This window comes from Melospiza melodia, chromosome 1 (assembly GCF_035770615.1).
Source record: "Melospiza melodia melodia isolate bMelMel2 chromosome 1, bMelMel2.pri, whole genome shotgun sequence".
NCBI classification, from domain to species: Eukaryota; Metazoa; Chordata; class Aves; order Passeriformes; family Passerellidae; genus Melospiza; species Melospiza melodia.
Window position 1 is genome coordinate 140374068 of NC_086194.1, and position 27680 is coordinate 140401747.

Here is a 27680-nt window from a genome sequence, read left to right on the forward strand (position 1 = left end):
TTCTGGCAAGAATGTTTCTGGTTTATCTTGGGAATGAAATAAGTTATGGTGCAGCCATCCCATCAAGACTCATTACAGTAAAACTCCTCTGTGTGTAGCTACTCCAAGCCTCAGAGAGCACCACAGTCCCATGAGTCAATGTTTCCTCCTTATATGCAGAACACAGGGATTTCATGCCCTGAAGAAAATCTCATCCCAGAAACTCTCAAATAAAAAACACCTCATGGTGCTTCTCTGACTTTCCCCCTCCCCACTCTAGAAATTCCTTGCATTTTTTCCAGCCACAGCAAGTGACAAATTCTTCCCATGTGAGGTCTATGTGCCTTCCTTCTTCCTTCTGCTGCTTTTTGTCCTTTTTTGACAGATACCCCTGGACAGCTTCACCCCATACTTCACCTGTGTCCCCACCATTCACTCCACTCCATCATTCCTAGGGCACAGTGGGAGGGGAAATAAGAACTAACCTGCCTAGCAATCAGCAGTTACTCTGTATGAGAAGCACTATGGAGAATTCGAAAAGATTACTACAAAGACAAATGTCTTTGACACAGCTAGAAGAGAAGGAAACTCATGACACAGGCCCCAGTTCTGCACAATATTTTGGCCTCCTTTACTAGCCAAGTTCTCATCTCTCACAGTCACAGAGGAGTGTGAAGCTTAAAATTTTGTGGTCTGTAGCTCTGTTAAAAGTTGGACATGGCTGTACATTGGTTCAGCAGGGGTCTCCTGAAATGACAGGTAGGAGAGGAGAATCTGGGGAGTTCTGACTAGGCTAGATTGTTGTCTCAATGTAAATAAGTAAAAGTAAGGAGAAAAACACCACCCTGGAGAAGAGAGATAACTGAAGGATGGGAGAGATAAACAACTTTTCACTAAGGGGAAAAAAAGATAAAAGTATTTTAAAGATCAAAGAGGAAGTAAAATTCACAGAAAAGAAGAACAGTGTTAAGAGACCTTTTAAAGCACACAAATTGCAGTCATGTCTATGGTTTTTCTAGCTTGTTTTTGGGGTTTTTTTCCCCCCCTGGAGACCATCAACAAAATAAGAAAGCATCTGTCTAGGCCTATGCAAAAAAAAAAAAAAAAAAAAACAAAAAAAAACCAGCCCTTTAATAATATAAATGGGTTCACATCTTACTAAATACATATAACAAACATCAAAAAATAGTCTGAATATCTAACCAAATGCAGAAAGCTGGATCCAATCACCTGTTTGAACAAACACATTTTGGTTCATTCCTAATTGACTCATTTCATTAGCCAAAGCCAAGCTTGCAAGGTAACACTATGTGGCAATGCCTTACCAGTGTAGATGCTGGCATTGGAAGCTGGGATGCCAAACTGTGACTCGATGAACTTGGGAATGAAGGTAATAAAAGCTGTGACAATGGCACTCTCAGCTGTGTATGACAAACTCACAAAAAGGAATGTCATGTTGCTTAAGATCCTGACAGCTGCTCTTGGAAGCTCTATAAAATGATAAAAATGAGAAACGAATGTTATAAACAATGAGTGCGAAACAAAAGCAAACTGAAACAGAACCAATTGATTTTCTTTGGGACAGACTGGCAGTAATGGCTTGCTAGCAGCTGCTACATTTGCTAGACAGAAGGGAGAGTGCATACTTGGGATTGCAGCCCTTGCTCCCTGCTCTGACTGACCCCACCTCACCGCCTCGCTCAGGGCCATGGTCCCACTTGGCACAAACACAACTGAGGTGTGTATCAAAAAAAAACCTGAAAGAACAGAACAGTAACACCACAACAGAAAGAAATACAGCAATAAAATGTAGAGATTTTGGAATTATTCTGATATCTTGAGATTTTCTCTGAGATAACACATATCACACTGCTGAACTGACAGTACTGAGATTTGTACTCCACAGGAGGAAAAAAGATCCTATACTCCCCCTGTTACTCTCTGCTTCAAGGACCATGCTTGTAAAGCTGGGATAATAATAATCTAATTTGAAAGGGGAACCAAAATATTTTTAGTTAAACATTTTGCTACATGATCTAAAGGCATTTACAATGATAAAGACAAAGCATAATGAAAAATTTACATCAATGATATCAAGGAATCTCAACATACATTACATATAACTCAATATTCTCAGAAGGGATAAAGCAATCAATTAAAAATGAAAGTACATCATTAACTTAAATTGAGAAAGTATTCAGAGATGTTGCAATTATTCTCAAATCAAATATCAAACCCCCATGAAATTCAGCACTGTAGTTAAATTAAACATTTACATACTTTAAATTTAGTCCTGCAGTGATGTTGAATTATCATCACCCTATTCAGCACTTAATTTTTTTCGGCTAGATGCCTTGATTTTAAAAACGTCTTCTTTTCCTTGGGGCTTTTTTACCCCAGATCAATTTTTTTACAAGTGTTATATCTAACCTACTATAGCTCAGATTTTTTTATTTGCTTTTCACTTGGTACAGAAATAGAATAGTGCTTGAATCAAAGCCAGCTGAATTCAATGACAAGAGCACCCATTAGAAATACATGTTGAGCAAGAACAACTGAGAATTTTACTGATGTTAAAAGTTGTCAAGACAAAAATCTGTCTCACTTTCTGTACTGACTCCAGTAGGTTATCTGTATAAAAGCAAACAGAATTTCACTTGTCATGTCAAAACTTGTCAAGCTACAAATTAGCACTTAAGTTGTCTGACTGCATCTAGTATTAGCTTATGCCAGTTGTCAAAATTTATACTGAATTCATTATGAGTACTGGGTTTATAATATTCATTATGAGTACTGGGTTTATAACTTTAATGCAGTCAAATGCTCTCCTGCTACATCTATGAAGAAACATACTAAACGTTAAATACAAAATCTGGTGGAAATAACTAATGAATAAATCATATTAAGAAGCAATACATTTAAGAAGCAATATATATTTTAATCTTAATGGGTTTTGCCATCTACAGTTTTAAAAAATAAAAAAAAAAAAAGGTGGTGCTGTTTGCAATAGAAACAGGAGCAAGCAGTTACGACCATGCTGATGCTGCTGTGAGAAAGGAGTCAGGCAACAGAAAGAAGGATTGGTCTTGCTGGAAACTGAGCTACATAGTGGCATCTGCTCACCTGGGTTTAAAATGTGGTAGAAAATAAGGTATCATCACAGAGAGAAAGATAATTTTATTAGGATGATGAAGTGAGTGTTCTTTGTAGAAATGATTGGGAGTTCTCGGCCGAGAGCTGAACTCAAGGTCTTTGCTAAATCGATTATTTTAAAGTCTCGTCCAGACATCATAATATGTGGTAAAGTTTGCCCTTCCTGATAAAACTGAGCTTCAGGAAAATGTCTGCTTTAGACTTTTCAGTCAACTAGAGAATTAATTTGGCAAAGAACTGCAGAGCTAATGAACATTTTGCTCTGGTGCTTGTATGTAGAGCTGTACTTCTGTTGACTCCTACTTACATCTCATCTGAGCACTCAGGCTAAAGGTCATTATTCATTTCAAAACTAATTAGTATTTTGAAACGGGATTTCTCCTGTTAAGTAGATAAAACTTAATGTCTTGGAATAAGCACACGTTCCCTTATATCCATCGAAGGGCTCTTCAGAGAACAGCTTCGCTGATTACTATAAATTTTGGCATGAAATAAAGAGTTTATTTCTGCATGCCACACTAATGCACGCCACCTGGAGCACTTAAGAGTTATCTTCGTGGTTTATAAACAGCAACCGTCTGGCATACAAGGGAAAGTTGCTATATAGTAAGAAACTTGGAAATAAAAACACTCATTCAGAGTTAGACTTTCCCTGATTTCCTCCCATGATCACCATCAAACCTGGTGTGACAACATGTGTACTACACTTCTGAATTTTAAAATCTATAATAAAAAGGTACTGTTCAGTAACTCATTATCTTTCAACCACAGTAACTGTAGTAAAAAGCAAGAATGCTAAAAACTTTAATGTTCCTTTAGACTACATAATCAATCATGCTTTTAAAACATTTCTATGTCAAATTATTTTTGTGTAGCTAGCCATAGGCCTAGGTTTTGATTTCAAGGTGATTATTAAACCTGTCAGGTTTGATTTTTTTGGAAGGCATTCTTCTCGAAAGACATTGCATGCTTTTGCAAATTTGCATCAGAAACACACTACAGAAATTGCAATGTCCCTCGTTCTGTCATCTAAACTAATAAACCTCTATCAATTACACTCCTAGAACCAAAGCAATCTTTTAGCATAGCTGCAAACATGTTTATATTTCTGTGTAGTAACTCAGATTTTAACATCCAATCTTTTTTTTCTTTTTCCCCCAATAACCTAGTATATTACTAAGAGTAAACTGAAACCTGCCTTGCTGGACTGGTTTGCTAGACTACTGGCAATTTTCTTCCTTTCATGATCTTTGACAGTATTTTTTCTCTGGTCAGTATTCTTTTTTTTTCCACTCATGTGCTGGACCATTACTTGATTCATGGTAAGGGAAAAGCAAGAAAAATCTGCAAGTAATACAAGTATTCATAAATATATCTCTCAGCAAAGCACTGTAAACAGAATTTCAATAAAAACTCAAATAATTCTGACTTCACCTCCTTTTTCAACATTTAATATAGTTTCTTTTATCCCTGTTCCTGCATACCCAGCCCAAGGCAATGCAATGAATACATCAGATGAACAAATCATTCCAGTCTACAGCACTATCCTTCTGCAGTCCGTCAGAAAAGTCTCCTGTAAGGGTGAGGCAGATATTAGCCAGAAGACCTCCCTTGTGCCAGTGCTCCCAGTCTGGACACACTACCCAAGCCTGCAGCTTTGGAGAGGGCTGGCTCCACACCAGGGTCTCAGGGGCAGCTTCCACTCTTGTGCAGTGCAATGCAGAGCCAAGATTGGAGACAGAATCTCTGGTTTGTTTATCAGAATGGAAACCAGCAAAGTGACACACAACTATGTCAAATACATCCTGCATGGAGCCAATCACCAATCTCCAGAACAGTATTTTGCCATTTCGTTATCTACTCCCACACCATTTAAACAACCTCATTCAACTCTCAGGACAGGCACTAAGCACCTGGGTGGTGGCTGGATCATTGAACAGCCCCTAATACCCTATCAAGAGAGAAGGGGTTCAGAGCCAGTTTGATATGATTATTACTTATTTTCATTTGATTTAGAGCAGGTCCTCAAGGCTCCAGTTAGCACTGTTCATCACTGCATGGAGCCATGCCAATCTTTTCTATTTTGAGCTCTTCAGGACAGCCTAAGAAAGGACAGGAGGGAACTGCCTTGCTCAAGGTCAGAGGCACTGCAGGAACTCCAGCCCATGGTCTGCTGAGCCCTCTGACATTCCCAGGGCCCACCAAGTGCCCCCACACACAGCCCACTGTCTCCTCCACTTCTGATGCCTGCCAACTGAGCTTCAGCTAGCACAGAAACTCCAATCCAGTTCCTTGGCAAAGCACTTCAGTGGGCTTATCCTGCAACCACAAGCCCCTCAGGAGTTTCTTTTATCTCTGCTGATGCCGTGACAATCATTATTATCCTGTCTCTGCCCCTCACAGGAACTCACCAAGAAAGGCACAGGACAGCTGCTAGATGTGACAAGCCAGACAGGAATTTAAGAAAGGACTGTACATAGAAACAAAACAAAAAAAAAAACTCCAAAGGCTACAAAATACATGTAATTAATTAGATTAATTATTTGATTCAAATTAGATCAGACTTTTACAAGATACATATACATTTACTTTCTTTACCCTGCTCCTTTATTCAATTGCACAGTAAGTTTCATTATAGTGGTAAGTGAAAGGGACTGCAGATACAATTTCCATGGTACAAAACCCTCAGGGTATCTAGGTATTAAATGAAAACAGTAGTTTTGTCTGCTCAGATTCATGTGTTATCTGTACATATGGGATTGAACCGTGGTTTATTCACTATAAAACTTCTCTAGCTCATGTAATCTACACTACCTCTATTTTTCCCAATAAACTACATCAAATTTTCTTCCTCCTGTGACCTACTTACTCTTTTATTTAGTACTTTTGATACCTCACTCAGAAGCATTCTTCAGCTCACATTTTCTACTTGAAACGTAAGTAGAAAATGTGAGCTGAAAAGACCGAATTCCAAGCCCTTGCAACTTGAAACAATGAAAAAGCAAAGTTGTATCTGTATTTTTATCTGATTTCAGCTCCAATATGGGCCAAAATAAAGCTCAGGTCACTGAGGTTTGAGGCTACTTGAGGATGAAGCCAGTTTTTGTTTTATTTCTTCAGCTTATACTGGCAGTCAGCACAGAAAAGAAGACTCTTATGACTTTTTTATACCTTTTCATTAACCTAGAGATTTAATTATGAAATTAGGACAAGTTAGAGCAGGAGAAAAATCACATTGCCAGGCTTCCGAGGTAAGATGAGATCATATTGGAAGAAGAAAACAGTTACTTTCCTTACCAAATCTGCATAGATTTCAGAGATTTGATGGCACTGACCTCATGGCAGACTATGACATCACTGATATTTATTAGTATAGAACAGAAGATATGACCCACTAAATCAACAGTCTCCTGGCTACTGCCTAAGTGGAGTTTCTTCCCACAGTGCTATAAAAAGATGAAGCTCTGAAATTCAATGGAAAGTATAAAATGTTCACTGCATCTCAGAAGAAGCAATGCTAAATGACTTAGACACATATGATCCTTTTTTGCTTCCCATGATACACAAAATTACCTCAGCTGAGAAGCCTGAGGCATGATCTTATTCCATAAAACCCACTTAAACTGGAAAAATAATTAAATGATAGTGCATTCCTGCTGCAGGCCTTCTTTGCTAGAGTAACTGACACTGAATGGGAAAGCTATTATCAGCTTATAGAAAAATACTTTTTCTGCTTATCTCAACTAGCTTGCTATCTTTCTGGCATGTTTCTTTTCACTGTTCCACATGGTGAAGTTTCTCCTCTAAAGAAAACTAGAAGTTTTGTGTAGTAAAAGTTCTAATTTGGTAGCTCCATTATTATATTCATGTAGAATTTTATAGAATGTATGTTATACATCTAGGCAGATACATACCAAAGAAACACATGCCAAAACGAGGCATACAGAAGTTTTTATTTTTGTAAAAAACAGTCCTAGAAAACATTCTCCCAAGCAAATACTTGTTTTTTCTGTACCTGATGTCCCAGTAGGGACAACATGGCCTGGAAGGTGAAACTGTATCAGAGAACCTGCACCAGCAAACCCACCCAGCTGCAGCTCATCTGTACTCTGTATTTTTCACCAGGCACACCCAAGGGTGAAGCAGTGTCTCTGCTGTGACACTGTCTGCAATCATCAGGAAGGAGTCCAGCAAAGACCAGCCTCCCCCAATTCCCTGTGCTACCGAGAAAACCTTGACAGGACTAATCCTCAACTACTTCCTCTGATCAGAGGCCAGCAGGTTTGAAGGCAAATAAAAACCACAACTAGTTGTGTGGATTGCGGAGAAAACAGACTCACAAATATGGAGACTAGAGTCTTTAAAGGAGGAAGGAACATGGTTTTTTGCTTCTCCATCACATTTTCAACCACTTTGCCACCAAAGGGAGAACATAGTCTGAAAGATCTGATATTTGGATTCACTTTGTTTGCTCTTTGCTTGCCTTGTACCTTAAGAAGCTGATCTGAAAGCTAATAAAATCACCAAGAATGTTCTGGTATCCTCTTTTTTCTTTACTTCTGTAGAAATCAACAGCAACTTTAGGTACCCTGAGAGAATCAGTGTAAATGTAATACAGAGCAAATCAGTATGTAGGTGTGCAAACATAACTTTAAATTACACTGGGTTTAGTCTAAAAACAGCTGGTTTTGCTAAGCCTTGTCTACTCAGCATAAAAGTGATCATAAATGTTTCATTAAAAAGTCTGCCAATCATTATAGCCTGGACTTCTATCCAAGTAAAGAATAAAACTGTCTATTTCTACAAACACTTTAAAGTTTTGAGATCAAATTATGTCTGATGGTACAATAGATATTTCATGGTTTCTCCCAGTTCCAGCTGCATTTATCAGGCTACCATGAAATGGCACAAGCAGCATTTGCATCATAGAATCCAAGGAGGACACAACAGCACTAACAACACAATGGCATCAAGGCACATTCACTCTTATCTTACACTATTCAATTTTACAATACTATTGATTCTGTATTGTCAATTTGAATTCTATACGCTTCACATTAATCAATTTGTAGCAACACTGCCCTTCTTCCCCAGGCAACTTGTCAATGATTATTACTTACTGTTACATTTCACAGTAATGGTTACTCCTTGAATAAAATAAAAATCTCTACTACTTGTCAATCTTTTGATCTCTTCACGTTTCAAAATTAGCACAGCTTTTATTTGTCTTAGCCTTCAGAAAATAGTTTGCACTACAAAACAGATAGGAAAGGAATATGAAACAAATCATCTTTCTCAAATACATGAATGTAACTGAACTCACATACCAGAACTCCTTCTACTTGTTTCACTTACACTGTGGAAGAGCATGTTATTCCAAGAAATTTATCTTATAAAGCAGGTGTGACAATTGCAAACTCTAAGATGCATAAATACACGAGGTAGGAGTCCTGTAACTATAGGAAATAGCCTACCTGTTTGTTACAGGTACAAAAACACTGACAATTCAAGGAAAAGAATGTCTTACAATCATTGCTGCACCCTGCCATTTTAGAGGATGAGCATCTATTAAAATCTCAATAGCAAAACATAATAGCAAATATAGAATGTCAAAACTGCCTTCAATTACACCATACAATCCTGGATGACCCTGCACACCAAATCTAAAGCATTTATAAATTAAAAACAAACTTTACCTTTAAAATTCTCTCCAAATCCCATAGAGGCAGAAACTGAACTGTCTGTTTCTCTTTTGCTACTTGTTTTCTCTTTCATCACGTCATCATCACTTGAAACATCATCAGAATTCATCTTCTTTTTCTTTTTTTTATGTCGAGGAGGGAGCTTTTTCGGAAAAGTAAACATGGGAAATATCACAAGGAGCATAGCAATGGCACAAAGGAGAAATCCACTCCACCTAATGCCAGGAAAACAGGAATGGAAATAAAAGCAAACACATTACATGAAACAAAAAAATCAAAGTTACTGTTAGAAGCTGCACTGCCTAGAAAGGCACATTTGCAAAATATGAAAAACTGATGCTAAGAGTAAAGAATTGGAATGGGGGAGAACCGTGACTGTACTACATTCCTTAATCAGAAGATGTTTCTGTTGGCTTATTTACTGAAAGGCACTTATCCAGCACCCACCAAATTTTATTAAGTAGTGTCAGCTTTAAGTTACCACAAATTTTCAGTTTTGGTAATTTTTCAATACCAAGTGCTAAGAATTAGATATTCACTTTGACTTAGCCTTTCACAGATAATTCCCAGTAGAGCAATATAGTATTTCTCTGGAGAACACAGTAAAAGCTGTCCATGTCATGAGGAGATAAAATATCCTGGTAAATACATCAGGGCTCAATCTGTTCTGCTTTGCAGTGCCCACCTCTCCCTGCCCCGACTGTCCAATTCTCTCCCTTCACAACTGAAGAGTTCCCAAAGCCTCAATGTAACAACTGATGTGCAACAATTCATTCCAGGGTTTATGCCCAAAACTCTGTTCTGTGACTGCAACCTGAAATAGCCTTCACAAACAATTTCATCTTCTCTCCCTCCGTCTTTTAAACATGGGATATAAAAACAACGCTAAAATGATCCCTTGGCTCTCAGGGAATGACCTGGGACATACCCACAGCAGGGACAATGTGTGGGATACAGAGCAGAGCTGTTCAGCTGCAAACACTTGTCCTCCCTGCAGCCAAAAAGCTTCATGGACTTCACCCCAGCACCACAGATGTGCAAAAGGGCTGCACTAGAAAGTTCTGCAGAGTTAACTGGAGTCAGCAGCCAGAACACTGATTGCAGAGTGTCAGATATCATTTCTCCTCTAACAGTGAAAGACTAAGGGAAACATAACCTCACATAGCTGGTTCCATAAAGAAGGACAACCTCAGAATCCACCCACAAAGTTCGTTTTCCATAGTGGAAGTGCAGTTTTCACTACAGACTCATCTCATTGTACCAGGTTTACATGGCAAGGTTTTGGTAGCAGGGTGGGGACTGCAGGGGTGCTTCTGTGAGAAGATGTCATGAGCTGTCCCACGCTGGACAGAGACAGCTCCAGCCAGTCTTAAAACAGATCCCCCACTACCCAGTGCTGAGCCTATCAGAATGCTTGTGGCGCCTTGGCGTTCACTTAAGAAAGTGAAAAAAACACTGCACAGCAACTGTGTGAAGTGAAACAGCCCTGCAGACCCAAGGTGAGAGAAGAAGGGGAGAAGGAGCTCCAAGTGCAGAGATTCACCTGCAGTCACAGAACAAGACCATGGTATCCACCTCCAGACCGTGAGGAATCCACACTGGAGCAGGATCAAGCAGGAATTGTGGCCTGTGGAGCAGAGCTCCCACAGGAGCAGGTTTTCAGGCAGGCCATGTCACCCACAGGGGATGCTGCAGGCTGGAACATTCTGTTCCTGGAGGAAGCCCACAGAAAGGACCTGTGCTGGCCCAGTTAATAAAAGACTGTCTGAAGCCGAGAAGGAGCAAAAGAGACAAGGTGTCACTAAACTGACCACAGTCCCTTTTCCACAGCCCACTGCATCACTCCAGTGGAGGATGTAGAGGAGTCAGGAGTGAAGCTGAGCTTTGGGAGAAGGAAGGAGTGGGTCAGAAGTGCTTGTAGGTTTCTTTTTAATTCTTTCTATCCTACCCTGTTATTAATTGGTGATAAATTAACTTCCCTACATCAAGTCTACTTGGCCCATGATAGCAATTAGTGGGGGTTTTCCCTGTCCTTATCTCGACCTATGAGCTTTCCATTGTACTTTCTCCCTGTTCTGCTGAGGAGGGGGAGTGAGACAGCTTGGTGGGCACCTGGCAGCCAGCCAAAGCCAACCCACCACACAGATCTATGATGGTATTTGGAAATTCCAGTGAAGTCAATCACGTTACTATAATATCCAACCACAACAATGACAGCTTTTTCATTTCAAATCAAATTTCCAGAATCACGGTGCATTGACCCTGGCTGGATGCCAGGTGCCCACCAAAGCCATTTCTCATCACTCTCCATCCTCAGCAGGACAGGGGAGACAAGATGTAATGAAGGGCTCCCATTAGCTGCAGGGGAATCTCTGCTCTGCCACCTGGAGCATCTCCACCTCCTCCTCCTTCTTCAATGACAGTGGGGTCTGCAGAGCTTTTCTACCACATATTCTCATTCCACTCTCTTGTGACTGCTGCCAGTGTTGCACATGTCTTTTGGTCTCCCCCTTCTTAAATCTGTTATCCCAAAGGTGCTACCACCACCACTGATGGTGTAAACCCTGGCCGGCCTCCTCATGGAGCCAGCTGACATTGCCTCTCTCAGGCAGAAGTGAAGTTTCCAGCAGCTTCTCACAGAAGCCACCCCTGTAACCCTCCAGCTACCAAAACCTTGCTGTGCAAACCCAGTACAAGAACAACTTCTACGTATTTTTGTACTACCTTTACACTATTAATTATATATTTGTTCAAATTTTAAAACATTTTAAATTCTGAGTCGACAGGATTTCTTGCACAAGAAACAAAGAGCATTTGGCCTCATATTTGTAATGCAAAGATATTGCAAACTTTATTTTTCAATGAAGAAAACTTCATATGCAATGCTTTGCATGGTAAATGATTACACACAGGCAAACAACAAATAAACAGCCATGTGTAACACTATTTTTATTAGAAGCTTACAGGAAGCTTTTGCAAGGCAAATATAAGTGACTGAAAGTTTTGACTAATTTTGATATTATGTAAACAGAAAATCCTCTATTCATTCATTTTAGCTGATAACATACATGGATTAGAAAGCAGACTTTTAGGAGGATTAGTCAGCACTGTCAGACGAAATAAATCCGTAGTCTGTATAAAAATGTAGCAACATCCCTTTCAGGATCTCAAAGGCAGAAGCTGCAAAGGCACTGATCAAAGAAACAATCTGTGGCAATAATATGCAGAAATCTGCAACCACCCACTCAGGAGGAAACAGCACAGGAGACAGGGCCTGTAATGTAGTACAAGATGAAATCCAAATCCAAAGGGACTGTTATAACAGCATTCCAAATGCTGGAGATGTCACAAATGCAGCACTGGATGCAATTATCTCACCATCTACACTTCACAACTTCCTGGAGAAATATCAAAGAATTGGAAAACAGACAAAAGACTGTACCAAAATAATAAGGACACCTACAATGGGAAATTGAGAGGTCAGAACAGGAGCTTAATTTATTTAATTAATTTAATTAATTTTAAAACCCCTTGATTTTCTGTCTTCTGAAGTCAAAGAAAATATGCAGAAGAATACCTCAAAGGCATCCGCACAAGCCCTAGGACCTCAAATAAAGCAATTAAAGCTAAGGAAGGACCAGACAATGCTGAAGGAATTCCTTTAAACTTCTTGTGTGGAATGTTGATGAAAGACTATATAGGAAGACCCAAGTATCAAACAGATTTTGAACTAGGAAAACACTCAGAAAAGTGTCAGCAAAAGAAAATTTCATTCAAAGCACCTGACAGACTGCCAAGGGCTACTCCACATCTAATGAGGTCCCTGTACAGCACATTAACAGTTCTCAAAGACAACAACATGATGAACGATTTCTAACAGATATCCCTACAGTTACCACATTTGAATAAAAAACAGTTTCAAACATTTGATGGGCTGGCAGAGACAGCTGGCTTGTAATTTAGCCTAGAGCACCTACAGAAACCCCAGGTGTGCAAAGCCCCAGGAGCAGAAATCCAAGTCCTGTGAAACTCAAGGAATAATTAGATCAGACATAACCCTGAAAAATAACCATTTTACTTGGCACGAGAGATAAACGTTGCACAAGAGATAAACCAAATTACGTTCACGTTGCATGAGAGATAAACCAAATTACGTGTCCTGCTAGACCTCCTAGAAAGGAACAGCTTAAGGAAAAAAATAGGCTATATTGCTTTTATTTTAGCCATACATCATAGCTGCTATTCTCACTATTTTGTCTGCAAGCACTGCCTCCTCTAACAATGGAAATTGTTAAATTGGGTCCCACGATAAGTTACATTAGGAACCTTACAGCTATAATAAAGAAAAGATAGGAATCAAAGACATTAATTCAATTCAAAGGAAACAAGACTCAGAAATCTCATATATGACCTCCCATTAAGTTATCTCAAATGAACCATACTTTTAAAGTGCGTCAGCTAAAGTAAGTGTTGGGCTACTCTTACATTTCAAATTGTTAGACTGCATAAATAAAAATAAACTTGACTACACAGCACTTCCCTTCAAGGAGAAAATGTCACAATCCCAGAAAATACATTTCAGTGAAATGAAGTGTACACTTCCAGAATACTCTGCAATCAGGCAGCTAGTGAGCAGCAAGGGACAAAGGTTTAACCCTCACAACATAGGAGTCTTGCTGTTTTTTTTTAATGGGTGGACATAGATTCAGAAAGAGAAAAGAGAACGAGACACAAACACCACTAAACTTTTATGAGATATCACCACAGATTATGCAACAAATAATCAGAGACCTGATAGCAGTTAATACTCCTCTGAAATTTAAGAGAAAGAAGTGACATAGTCAAAAATGAAAGAGAAATAAAAAGACGTGGATACCCGTCAAGGAAAGCGAGACCCTACAGATTTAATCAACAAGATAAAAAAAGAAACTTGTGAACGACTTTTACTGACTTTCTTGCTTTGGCTATTTTACTTTTGCTGAAGCTGCTTGAGTTTTAACTCAGTTATATCAGTGGCTGTGTTATAGATAAAGTCAAAAGTTTATCCCACATTCATACAGCCCCACTGATTTCAATTAACAAATATATTTATGGGCCTGATTGCAATTTCTGCCAAAAAGTACTGGTCAGATGCTGATTACCAGTTCTGACATGTCATTAAAAACACATGAAGTGTAAGAATTTTACAAAGAATGTACAATATTTTGCTTTGATTGCAAATCTTTCATACCAAACTAGTCCGAATTGTGACATTGCTGCACACTCACAGAGCAGAGCTTTCAGTGAGATAAGTCAGTAGATAAACCAGAGCACGGAGTTGTTAACCCCAAGGCCACAGTCAGCTTTGCTTTTCTCTTGCTGAAAATTGACAAAACAGTGCAGCAATGCTCTTGGACTAAGACCAATACAGCAGGACTAAATCTTTGAAGGATTAAGAAGCCTCCAAAGAAAGAATTTTTCGTATCAAACTATCAGGAAAGATCACTGCAGAATAAACAGAAACAGATAGAGACGGACCGCAATGGCGCAGTGGCAAACACTAACCCAGGGCATGAGAACTGACACGGCACCTTACACCTACAGAGCAGAGGTCTCTTCCTGGGATAATGAACTTCAGGTTTTTTCTGGGATTGCAGGAAAACTTCAAGGTAGATTTATGATTTATCTGAGAAAAGGCAGCTAAAGCCTCCTCAAGACCTGCTTCCTCAAAGACACATTTCCAAAGAGGTCACATCTCAAAGGCTGCCTGAAGACATCAGCTAACAATTACAGCTGCTACATCTCAGTGCTGCTGAAGCCTACTCCTTACTAGAGAATAATGTGATGCTTACAGCATCTGCTGCCTAAACACAAGCCATCACCCTGAGAAAGAAAGACTGGAAAGGGCATGTTCTGACCCCCTCCTATCTCCTTCACCCGGAATAGGATCAGCAAAGTCTAGTGTTTCTCATCTGAGCAGCGAGTTCAGTGTTTCATGCTGCCTCCTCTGGAAAACCAAAGAGATTAATCCAACTTCCAGTAGCAAGGAGTTGGTTCTGAGCAGCAGAGATCGTCCATGGACTCCTGCAACACCAATATCCTGCCCTGCCATCCCTGTGATGAGCTCTGTCAGTCAGTGCCCACTGTGGTCAGGGACAGTCCTGAACAGCCAAACATAGGGGACTTTCCATGCACTGTTCCTGTGCACTCCTGTGGCAAACCTTTCCTCTCTGTCAGAGGCTAGTGTGTAGTAATCAACAGAAACATCTTCCTCAGCCTCCTTCTACAACCATAAACAAATCCTCAAGGGATAAAGTCTTCCAACCTGTCTTAATTCCCTATGGGCAGCTGAGAGAATAGTTTTGAAAAATGTTTGATCCTTACCAGTTCCCAATGAATCGGGGATCGCTCTGGTCAATATACACAGTTGTCCTAGGATCAACATAGAAACCAATAAGGAGTCCTCCTAATAAGTATCCAGCTGCAGGTCCAAGTGCTCCCATTACATACATGATGGCTGAGGAAATAAAAGGTCAGAGTCACAGATCAACAAAATTAATGTTTCATTATTTATTTACACATGAAATCACAAAATAAATGATGTTTCTTTAAACAAGAAGTTCTGCACGCTAAAACTCGAAGGAATCTTTTTTGCAACCAAGTCAGCAACTTCTGCCTAAGTGACATATTAGTAAGAAGATTACTGCTTTCTGTACATTTTCAGTCAAATTATGCAAGTATACATTATTTTGGTATTCTGGATGGAAAGCATACCTGACTTGCATAAAATTTTTCCTATTTGGCAACATTTTCTTTAAATCAAATCAAAATTATTTAACATATAAATTTTTAAAAAATCTAACTAATGGTAGAGAAACAGAAAAGCAAAGAATAAAAATTGTAATCAAAGAGAATATGCATTCTAAATTAGAATGTACAACATTCTAATTTAGTTACCATCAGTCTAATATTGTCTATAAAAGAATGGTCCATTTTAAGAAATCAAATATTCCTATTTCAGAGATTGACAGAACACAGGTTCACAAAAGGAAAGTCCTATTTAACTAACTTGTTATCTTTCTATGGTAAGATCACCCACCCAACAGATGAAGAAAAGGTGATGAATGTGGTTTTTCTGTACTTTAGGAATACTTTTGATACTGTCCCCCACAGCACTTGTCCAGCTGTGGGAGGAGTGGCTGCAGGCTGTGCTGGGTGAAGAACTGGCTGAAGGGCAGAGCTCCAAGGGGGCCACTGGTCACCAGTGGTGTTCCCCAGTGATCAATTCTAGGGCCAGTTCTGGTCAAAAACATTTACCAAAAACCTGCAGGGAGGGTTGAATCCACCATTAGCACATTTGCTGATGATCCCAAACTCAGAGGTGCTGCTGACTCTTTGGAGGGACAAGAGGCTTTGCAGAGGGATCTACACAGACTGGAACACTGGACAGTGATCGATGGCATGAAGTCTAACATGTCAAAACACCAGATTCTGCAGCTGGGACAGACTAATATCAAGCAAAAGTATAAACGGGGAGAGGAGTGGCTGGAGAGCCTCTCTGCAGAAATGGATCTGGAGGTGCTGGCTGGCAGCAGGCACAGCAAGAATCAGCAGCATGGCCTGGAAGCCAACAGGACAAAGCCCATCCTGGGGTGCATCAAATACAGAACCACCGGCTGCTCAGGAAAGGTGACTGTCCCACTGTGTAGGGCACTGGTGCAGCCTCACCTCGAGCACTGTGTGCCGTTCTGGGCACCACAATTTAAGAAGGACATGAAGGTCCTTGAGTGGGTCCAGATAAGAGCAGCAAAGCTGGTGAAGGAATGACCTGTGAGGAGCAGCTAAGGATTTGGGCTTGTCTAGTTTGGAGAAAAGGAGGCCTCAGGGCAACCTCATTGCTCTACAGTTTCCTGAGGAGGGGATCTTTACTCGCTGAACCTTTTCTCTCTGGCATCCAGTGACAGGACACATGGCAATGGTTCAAAGCTTCACCAGAGGAGCTTTACATTGGATTTCAGGAATTATTTCCTTATGAAGAGGGAGGTCAAACACCCATGAAGGTTTCTAGGGAGGTGCCAGAGTTATCAGTGTGTTTAAGAGGCATTTGGACAATGCCCTTAGTAACAGGTTTTAGTTTCTGGTCAGCCCTGAAGCAGTCAGGCAGTTGGATGAAATAATCATTGTAGTTCCCTTCCAACTGAAATGTTCTGTTCTATTCCACTCCATTCCATTCCCCTACAATATCTCTTTCCTTCCTTAATACATCCTGTGGTACCCATTCCTTCTAAGATGCTTCTGCCCCGCTTCCCATACGGTCTGGCTGTAAGTAAAAAAGGCAGGGGGGTGGAAGGGTTGGTCTCTGCTCTCTGCCCATGTATCTTGTATCACCGAAACTCAGGCTCCAGCACAGCAACACCTGCTCAGCTGCTGCAGATCCTCTAGCAGCACAGGAAAGAATTGATTATCTAATTCTCTGTAACTCTCTCTCTAGGTCCAGATGGTTACTGGACCAGTCTCTGTCCACAACAGGAATATCCAGACTCCATTCTTTCTGGTCCCATCCTCAATCAGACATGCTGAATCCCAGACTGAAACAGCTGAAGAAGCACAACTAAGTTATTAAAGCTTGAGTTTCCATGTTACCTGTTACAGCAAGTTATATCTCAAGGATAAAATAAGCAAAAAGGGATCACAAAATCTGCCTGATTACAACAAAATAACTTGCACATTTCCATCTTATGCTTTGAAATAAGAGAAGGAAGAAAAGCAGCATTCTCGCAAGCAAAAACAGAACCTTATTGCAGTGAAAAAAATCACAGAAGCCACCACAAAAGGTAAAACTGCCTATACTAAAAAATGCTGCCAGACCACAAACTGATTATAGTTTTATCACTTTAAAGTCTTTTTTTTGCAAACACATTTTTGGTTTTTATGAAACTGAAATTTTGAATAACGAGATTTTGCTGAAGTCCTTTTCACATAATGGTTTTCAGAACTCTGTTCACTATTTAAATTTATTCCAGCCATGTTCCCTACTGATTGATTGTAAACAATTCTCTGTATGCCTAAAATGCTCCATCAGACATTGAAACTCTGCTCCTTAGCAGCAAGTGGTTAGATAAATCCCACAGTAACTGTTATTTGCTAAAATTCACATCATGAGGAGGAAAAAAAACCCCAATAAACAAAAAACTATCTTCACACTCCCACAAACAGTAATAAATTTTGTCCTACAAATGTTTCCTTGGAAAATTGTTTCAGACAACTACAGCAAACTCAGATCTCTAAAATCTTTAGAGAGGAAACACAAAGGGAGTAAAAGACTGACCTAATCCATTCACTTTGGTATTCAGAAAAAATACTTATACTGCATTAATTCAGCTTTAGTCCCACCACTGAAAGCAGCAAAATGCAGCAACTGCTTATGTTTCAGATCACTACCCAAACAGAGTATTTTGTACACCTGGAAACTTCAGAGGATTTTCCTTGTAAGCAGAAACATTGCACAATAAAGATAAAAGTAACATTGTACACTGTTCTGCTTTAGAGGAAGAAATCCTGTTGACGATTTTAAAAGTACTATATGCTGTTCAGGCTTCAAGATGCTTTGTTTTTACTGTAACTTACAGGCAAAATATCACTTTCTGAGTCTTTCAGAAAACACAGAGCCCCCACACTCCTGGTGAATGGCAGAAGGTAAGTTTGTAAAATTGCCATTTTAAGATACAGCATCTTTTTCAGCATCTAATAATGGTCACTATCAGAAATTGGACACCAAGTGCAAGAAACTGATTTACACTTATAATTGAGACTAAACAGAGCATGGCAAGCATAACATTTCAGTATTTCAAAATTAGGTACTTGAAAGAATCTGCCCCAAACTTTCAAACCTTGCAGTGCAAGTGAAGGGCAAACCAACTCCATAAGTCACCTTGGCACGCTACTCAGGGGTCCTGGACCCTTAAAATTCTGGTCACAGCCCTCACAGCTATATTCAGGAATAAAGACGTTTTTGATTCCCAAGTAGGCCACCAGGATTACTGGATGATATAGGAAGGAAACTAAACTGGAAACAGATTCAATTAGGGTATCATCAAAATTGTACCTGCTTCACAAATAAAAATTCTTATGGAGAATAGTTTCAGAATTTTTTCCCCTCAGAACACTAGAAGGTCTCCAGATTTTGGATGAAAAAGGTTCAAAAACATGTAGATGATGCATAAGCATCCTCCTTTCAGCCTTCTGCCAGGGATTTCAGCTAACTCTTTTTGGTCCTCCCTCTTCAGGATCTGGGATCTTGATTTAGGGAGTTGCACAGATGTAACAGCCAAGACCTTTCAAATGGAAGTAACAAACATTTTTATCAAGGGACATGCTGGAGAACTGTGATGCTGAGGCAGGGCACAGACTATCCAGACAATTTTTTAAAACTGCACCTAAGGAAATCCAGCATTTGTCTTATAACCTCATAGCCATAGGCTTGACTGGTGCTTAGATTTGCAAGCCGCCTTACTATTCCTACGTCACAAAGAGCTATGTTGCAAAATAGCATTGATATATCCTTTCCCATGATAAAACAGAAGTGGTGTACATTCCATGAGTTAAAAGCTCTACTCCAAACCACAAATCATCTTCAACAGATAAAAGGAGGAAACCATTGTTAATACAGACATATGGGCTACAGCATCAATCTGAATCTCTTCTGATTGGGTTGCACTGGAATTCAGATTGCATCCTCTGAATTCCTGCATTAGCCACACATGTTGAATGCTGACAAGTTGTATCACAGTTCTGTGGGAACATTGCTCTCTCTAGGAAAGCACATCTGCAGGTCACCCACTCCTGCCCAACTTCACAGAACCACAGAATATTCTGAGCTAGAAGCCACCCGTGTTCCTAAGTGAACGGCCAGCACTGGGATCAAATCCATGACCTTGGCATTAACAGCACCATGCTCTAACCAACAGAGCTGATCTCAGGGTGACTTAGAGCCATCTGAGAACTACTCATGACATTCACACAACCAGCTTAGACTGGACCTAGCAAAAGCTCTCCCCAGAAGCCTGTTGTAGCATGCTGCTGCTGCTGTCATGCAGGATTCTAAGTCTCCAGAGGAAAGCACAGGTTGGTTTACTAAAATTACATGGCCTTTAAACAAGACAATTTCAAAGACCAAAGACCTTGAGGATTCTTTAAAAGTCTCCCTCTTCTCCAAAGATCTTGGTGTTGTAGTTAAGAGTTTCCATTACCAAGCACATATCTTCCTCTGGGTGTACTTTCTCTTCACTGATGAGGGACAGCCTTTCCCAGCCCTCCCAAATCTGGTCTTTCAGATCATAGTTCTACCTCTGACACAAACTGTAGATAAGTAAAAATATCCTGGTGTGGAGAGAGTTAGTTAAGTGACCATTTCCCCCCAAGATATCTAGCCATGGCAACTTTAATTCCTTGAAGCTTTGTACTGCAGGAGCTTCACTGCCTCACAAAGTATGTCCTCAGCATGGCATATCTCAGGCTCTGTACCATACTAGCAAGGTGGTCTAGTTTCCAAACCACAGCTGGCTGTGGCTAGCCAGGCTCAGCCATAAACTGCCATCACAGCTAAGATGCTGGATGGCAGAGAAAAGGGGAGTCAGAGAATTAGTAACCGACTTACATCAGGAATTTACCTATCCACCTGAAATAAGATTAAACAATGTCATTCTTTACCACAGAAAAGCTATCCTGGGACATGCTGCAATGAATGCTGCCATTCTGACAATGTTTGACATAATTATTACATTGTTTGTTGCTTTGTTCATAGAGATTCTTCTTCAACAGGAGAAAGCTTTACATACAGCCTACTGCAGCACTCTCTTTTTGACTACAGTAAGATGAGCTGAATTCTTTGTGGGTCTCAAAATCTGGGTTCACATCAAGTGCATGAAAAAACTTTGTTGCCAAAGATTTTTTTTGTAATCTACCTACACTACCTAATTTATTCAATGGGACAGAGGTTATAAAAATACTGTGAATGTCCTTTTCCTCTTCTTATCACACCAAAAGACATCTTCAGTAGGCACTGTATATGGGAATATATAGCACATGTCCCTGTGGCACCCTCAAATGCATTTGTGAACCGTCTGACTTTGCCTCTTTACATTAGTCATGCTAGTAACAATTAAAGTCACAAGTCACTTTTTGTGATGAACAGAAACAAACAGAAAATTAGTGAGTTACAACAGGTTGGCTTCTGGGTTCTAAAAACACACTTTGCTTAAAAAAGTAAAAACAAAGGCATATAATGCTCAGTCCCTTTCATCTCCTCTGTGTGCACACACATGTCACCACACAGAGTTTATCACTGGAGGAGGAGGAACATTTCTGAAAGACCCCATTGTCCAAATCTTGGCAGCATATCACCATAGTACAACTGTTCATTTCATACATGTGTAAGACAAGCAGAATTTGACCTTTATTCTGTTTTCAATGGAAGTTTAGAATTTGCAAAATCCTGCAAAAGCTACAGGGTGTATTCTGAAGGCATATTCTATATTTGCATACAATTATGTATATGAATGTTTGCTACTGTCAGAATAGTAGAGTAACAACAGAAAAGTGTAATAGATTTTGTAGGATACTTTTTAGGTTATAGAATCATAATCCTTTTATATCTGTAGATTTCAAGTTTTTACTCCAAAATCTTAACTGTCATTAGCATGAGGGTATTAATTGGAAAACAGAGATGCAAAAGACAAAATCAATCCACTAGAGTTGTGAAGTAGGCTAGTAAATCCAGAAGTGTAATTTACTTAATTGAAGCAGTAATTCAGTTTTCTAACCGGCTGAACAACACTCTCATGAAAGAACAGCACAAAGAAGAATAAAGAGAACACCAAAAGAAAACATTCATATGAATTTGCAAGGAAAGCCCTGTGTTACAGATTACTTGTTTACAATCTGAGGACTGAGCTTTAACAGAAGTACAGGATGATCTTTATACAATCTTGAGTATTTATGTGCCAAGAAATTTAAAGGGCTATAGGTTAAAAAAACAGTTGCAGGGTTACCACCTGGAATTTTGCAAGCAAGAGAAGCACCACCATGCTGTGGCACCATAGCATCCTCTCCAGTGCCACCAGCAGACATTTCCTTGGACAGCTGCACTGTGCTGTCACTGGAGAATGAGCAGCACTGTTATTTCTCTAGGGTATAGAGCAGGTTTTGATTTCTACACAGAGCAAAGCTGATAGACAGAGGTTTCAAAGGGGAACAGGTCCCAGCTCTCCCCTGTTTCTCTCGTGTCACAGCACTGTTATGGGATAGCAAGGATCAAGCATAAAGGAGCTTTCAAAGAAACATTGCTCCCTTTCATAAAGGTGTATTTACCTCATTCTGTCTAATTTCACTACACAGAAGCTATCCCAAAACAGAAGGTTTAACTACTCTTTTTAGCCTGAGGACACAAAACTGAGATGTGAGCAGAAGCCAGGCAGATTTCTCAAAAGCTTTTTAGTCAGGAAACCGGTTCACTTCCTTCTTTTCATCACAAACGCACAATCAAACAAATCTATACATGCTTTAGGATTCCTTCTTTAATGTGGTTATTTGCTCAGGAAAAAACAATGCTTTGAGCATTACTGCAGCTCAGATAATAATGTCCAGTTCACATCTTTAAATCACTTCCTTTCAAAATGCATTAGTGTTACATGACTTTAATAGTCTCTCAGATCCAGTGTTCTACTCAAAACAATAAACAGAGCAACAAAACTACTTCAGTAGCCTCTCTTGATCTTTGTATAGAATATATTTGTCACTGTTTTAACAAGCAGATTCCACAGATCTGGAAGACAAATTTATAGAGAAACATAATTAAAGCAAAATTTACATGCCTACCATGGAAGAGAAAATTAATGGTTTAGCTTACCACTCCATTTAAAAATGCTGGAAGTTAAATTAAATAAAATATGTTTCAATTTTATTTAAGTGACTTGCCAACACCAGATGAAAAGCACCAGATTTTTACTTTTCTCTTACAGCTTTATTACTAAGATATAATTTGTATTAAAAGAGGTATCATTCCCTGATTTAAACAGTTATGGTGCTTCACACTTTGTATTCACCATTTGTGGTCATGTTCCAAAACATTATAATCATTTTCACTGGATCCAATTCTACTGTATCTGTAAAAACCCAGGAAAGCAAGCCTAAGGAAAACAAACTAAAATAGGCTGTCTGTCCCAATCTGTACTTCTTGTATACATTGCAGTGCTGCTCCAAGTCACTGCTATGCTGCAGAGCCACAGTGGCTACAAAGCAATTCAACTTACACTAAAATTTCACAGACTCAGTACTTGTCCTTTGGTTACATCCACAGGTGTGTGCATCCAATCTAAAATCCAAAAACACTGAAAATACCAAAGAAGAAAAGCTTACACTTGCACCATGGTATTTCAGCCTTACAGATACTTGGCTAAAGAAATGATTGCCCCAAGGAAAATTACTCCAGTGCTTAAAATGAGAGTCTTTATTTCTTTATTCCTAAAACCTAAGAACTGTGGAAGTAGAAATTCCAGGAGCAACTGGAGACTGTCCCATTCTTTAAAGACAGCTGTTTTGCTTGGAACACACAAATATTACTTGGGAGTTTTCATCAAATCTGCCTTTTCTCTCTTTATAGTCACCTATAAATAAACATTTGCTGATAATATTACCAAGAATGACTTGTGGTTAGCAAACAAATATGAAAACATCTGTTGAAAAAGATTAGTGAAAATGGCTGCAATTTCTGAGTGCAATTTCCTAACTTAATTTAGACACCACGTAGAAAGAAATTCTTATATCAGATAATTAAGCAAATGAAATTTTATCAGCTTAAAAAGTTCTAAAACCAAATCTAACACAAGAATCTTCTGGTGATATTCTAAAAGCACATATAATTAACTTCAAGCATATGGATAGTCCCAAGTGAATTGTTTGCATGACCAAAGATATATGCATCTATACTTGCATGATCAGAACCTAAACTGAAAACGAAGATGTCCTGATATTCTCTCCATGAAGTCAAAGGCATTGGTAACCTAAATAGATGTTTGGGGTTTTCTTTAAATAGAAGTGTCTTTTTTGATATGGAAAAGTACTTTTATTGAATTTTAGGTCTCAGACAGATGCACACACAACTTGTGCTGAACAGAGTCAGAATGTCAGAAGAGATGCAACAGAAGGCACAGCTCTGCTCTTGGCTTTTACTTTCTGGAAATCGGCTCTCAAAAACACTGCACATCTTCAAGCTCTTTACATTTATGGTGGCATGTTGCGTTATTAACACGAGGTAACATATCCTAAGAGGTTGACTAGGCATGAATTCCCAAACTGTGAGTTTTCAAAAGAGCATGTTTCTTAAAAAATGTTTTCTTTTGTGAATAGTAAGGCAACTAGACAGAGACATTGACCATTTGTGTTAACACCTACTGAGTAACTCCTTGGTCCCTTCTGAATTCTTGGTCTGTCAGCATCCCAAAGTTCTGATTACTCCAAAGAATGAAACAATGAAATGTCATAGAAGTAGTGCCCACTTCCATACAGAAAATTATCTACTGAATATAACTATTATTAACTACATTGTAAGCAAGCTACTACTCTAAATTATTTTTAAAGCCTTTAACCAATAACTGGTTAGATAATAATTAATAACTGGTTAGGTAATTTCACTGTATTATTTCCCATTAATTCAAACACTGAGAGCTAAATCCACAGTCATGAATTTAACATTCACATTAAGAGTATTCTTGAACCACTGTGACTCCTCTCTTGAAGCAGGCAGGATTTGGCACTTCTGCACTAACACTCAGTGGTGTTCCTACTAAGAGGACACTGAAGCTGTTGGCTATCTTTAAGATACTAAAGCAGCCTCTTGACTCACCGGCATTCTTTCCATGAGGTCATGTCAAATGCAAATATCTGATCTCTGCCTTTTAATTGCTTGGCTTTGGGGGTTTTTTAATGGTTTGGCAGGTGAGGTTACATATACACATTTAATTTTCACTAGGGATTATCCCCAGGCATGTGCTTATAGACTGTGTTGATCTCAGCTTCTTAAAACATATTTTCATGTCTTTAGCATTATTTCTAACTACACTAGAGTGGGCAGGATTGTTCACTCGCATGTCATCCCCTTTTCTTCAAATATCAAACTGTGAAAGCTGAGATTTGGCCTTCAAGTGGACCTCAACAGGCAGATCCCAAATAAGAAAATGAGGAAAAAAAAAGATCAAACTTAAAATTACAGATTAAAAGGTTCATAGCTTCAAGGCCAGTAGAACCTAGACCAGAAGAGTATTTCAGAGTTTTTGTACTATGATTTGTTTTTTATTTGTTTTACATCATATTCAGGTAGTCTAAGAGTACAAGGTAACAGGTCTTCTCATCTCTCTGAGCTGGGAGAATACATCCCCTCCCAGAGGAAAAGCAGGGAAGAGCCCAGTGAAATTTACCAGGCACAGAACCAGATGTTAAGAGTATGCCATCATGAACCATCAGAAGAACCAGGAATAAGTACTAATTCCTTAGAAAAAATCTATATACACTAAATACCCAGTGTCTATGGATGTGGCTTTTATTGTGCACAAACCAGCTAATGGCACACAAATACCTGTTTTTCAGAGGCAGGTTTGACATGAATTCTTTTATACTTCATCATTATTCAAAGCCAGTTCCTTTGTGCTTAAAAAACAAAATGTGAGGAAGGAGCAGAAAGATACCAAATATCTACTAAAAGGGAAGATTAGGTGCTGATAGCAAGCACATTTATATATCTATTTTATTCACTTTTGCTTTGTCCCACCAGCAAGAAAACAGAACAAAGAAGTAAAGGGGTAAATTATTTCAATCAAATTCCCTCAGAATTAATTTCCTTTCAAAAATTGGTTTCTGCCTAGGAGGCATAGGTTAATTATTGAAAATGTTGGTGATCATTTTTCCCTTCACTACCTCTGGCTAATAGACTGCAAAGAAGGGCAAGCCACACAGCATTTCTTCTTATTTTCTTTGTAAATTGCGCTTACATTTTCATCTTTCAACCGAAACAACAGTAATTACACTTCATTACTCATATCTGACGCAAAATCTGCCTGTAAGCGAAAGCCCGTTATTCCAGCAATTTGCAGATGACCCTGTGAGTTTTAACATCTATTGTATTGCTAAAAAATTATTTTGCTACATTCAGAAAGGCTCAAAGCTGCAATAGCGTCAATAAAAATATATTAAACAGCAATTGGCAAAGTGAAATGCAGAGCTGTATAGTCATATTTGAAACAATATTGAATATATTATTACAGGTCAAAGAGTCTGAAAAACATTTACATCCATGTGTAACAGTTATAAACAGAGACCATTTATTTTAGCTAAAGGACAACACCACTATTTTATGAAAATCTCCAAAGCTTCAAAATACAGTCTTTATCTTTATAGGAACAACATTGTTTGGGCACTTTCACAAAGCTGAAATGATGGTGAAATATTTGATTCTGGAAATAAAATTTCAGTTTTCGGTTCTGGGTAAGGATCCCTCCTCTGTTTTCCACAGAGGGATCGCAAGACATGAGAGCTCATGCAACTCCATGTTCTGCCTGGGGACAAAAGAGTTTCATGCTGTAGCACCAAACTGAATCTCTTCATCCCAGCTATGGAGAAATGTCATCAAGCAGTGTCCCAGCAAATACTTCCCTCCTCATGGTTAAGGAGCTATGAATGCCCCACCAGGGAGAAACAAATTGTCCTCTAACAACCCTGACACTCTTGATACAGCCCCATGAAACAGGACACAGAAGCATCAAGCTGCTGCTGCAGATCCCTGAAAAGATCCTCCTAAATCTGATAAAGGGACATGAATTGTTAGAGATATTCGAGAAAATCAGAGACAATGAAATGGAGATCACAGAGAGTCACGGAAAAAAGAGGTGAACACAGTTTTGTAAGAAACCAAAAGGCAGGAAATTAATTTATATTTTTGTTTTGTACAGAAAATTACCACAGACACTGATTCTATAAATAAATATGATGCTACAAATATATTTCCTTAGACCACTTTACTAAGGTCCTGAAAGAAACAAACCTATGCCTCATGAGGAAAGGTAGATATTGACATGTAGGGCCAATAATAAAATAAAAATTGCAAAAATATTTTAGTTAGACATTTTAAATAATATATTTTACATGGTTTGCTTTGGTTTGGTTTTGTTAGTTTGCCTTGGTTTGGTTTTGTCTCTGAGTCAAGCAAAAAAGATTATTTTTTAAATGCTAATCTGTAGTCCTACATAAAGATCAAAAAAAATTTAGGGGAAGCTAAATATTTCAACATGATCAAAACCAAGTAATTTTCTCTACATAAAAACCCTAAATCACTATACCTCTATAATCAAGATTAAATTGTATCATAATTTGTCAGAGCAAGACCATCAGAACATTTTTATCAGTGTTATTAAAAGGTGTAGTTTAAAAACCATGTGTGGCTTTAAAAAATCACTCTAACAAAAGAGTCTCCTATTACAAATGGTAATATCATAGTTACATTTGTCTTTCTTTTTAAGATATAAATTGTCATTGTGATTTACAGCTCCATTTGCAGCTCATTCCCAGTTCCAATAAGATATATTAATAAAATATAGAAGTATTACTAACTTGCAGTGTTGGCATTTCCAACAGAAAACTATTTATATCACAGGGATCTTTCCAAGATTATTTCAAAACACCATATATGGCTGACTTACAAAATCTGAAAAATTTCTAATCAGCTAAAGTCACTTTCACTAATTAGGTAATTGAATTATTCAGCTGACATATTTTAGAGAAAAATGCCAATATCCTTTCATTTAGTCTGCAATTTTTTTA

At 38.8% G+C, this 27680-nt stretch overlaps 1 protein-coding gene across 1 annotated transcript in view; it reads right to left on the reverse strand.

Annotated features, from left to right (window-relative positions):
* Positions 1-27680, reverse strand: part of SLCO5A1 (solute carrier organic anion transporter family member 5A1) — a 72727-nt gene that overhangs the window by 24772 nt on the left and 20275 nt on the right. The window contains exons 2-4 of the mRNA XM_063170126.1: positions 15198-15330; positions 8829-9049; positions 1305-1469 (exon numbers count right to left, since the gene is read on the reverse strand). Coding sequence (XP_063026196.1) covers positions 1305-1469; positions 8829-9049; positions 15198-15330 — 519 coding nt within the window. The remainder of the gene's footprint in view (positions 1-1304; positions 1470-8828; positions 9050-15197; positions 15331-27680) is intronic.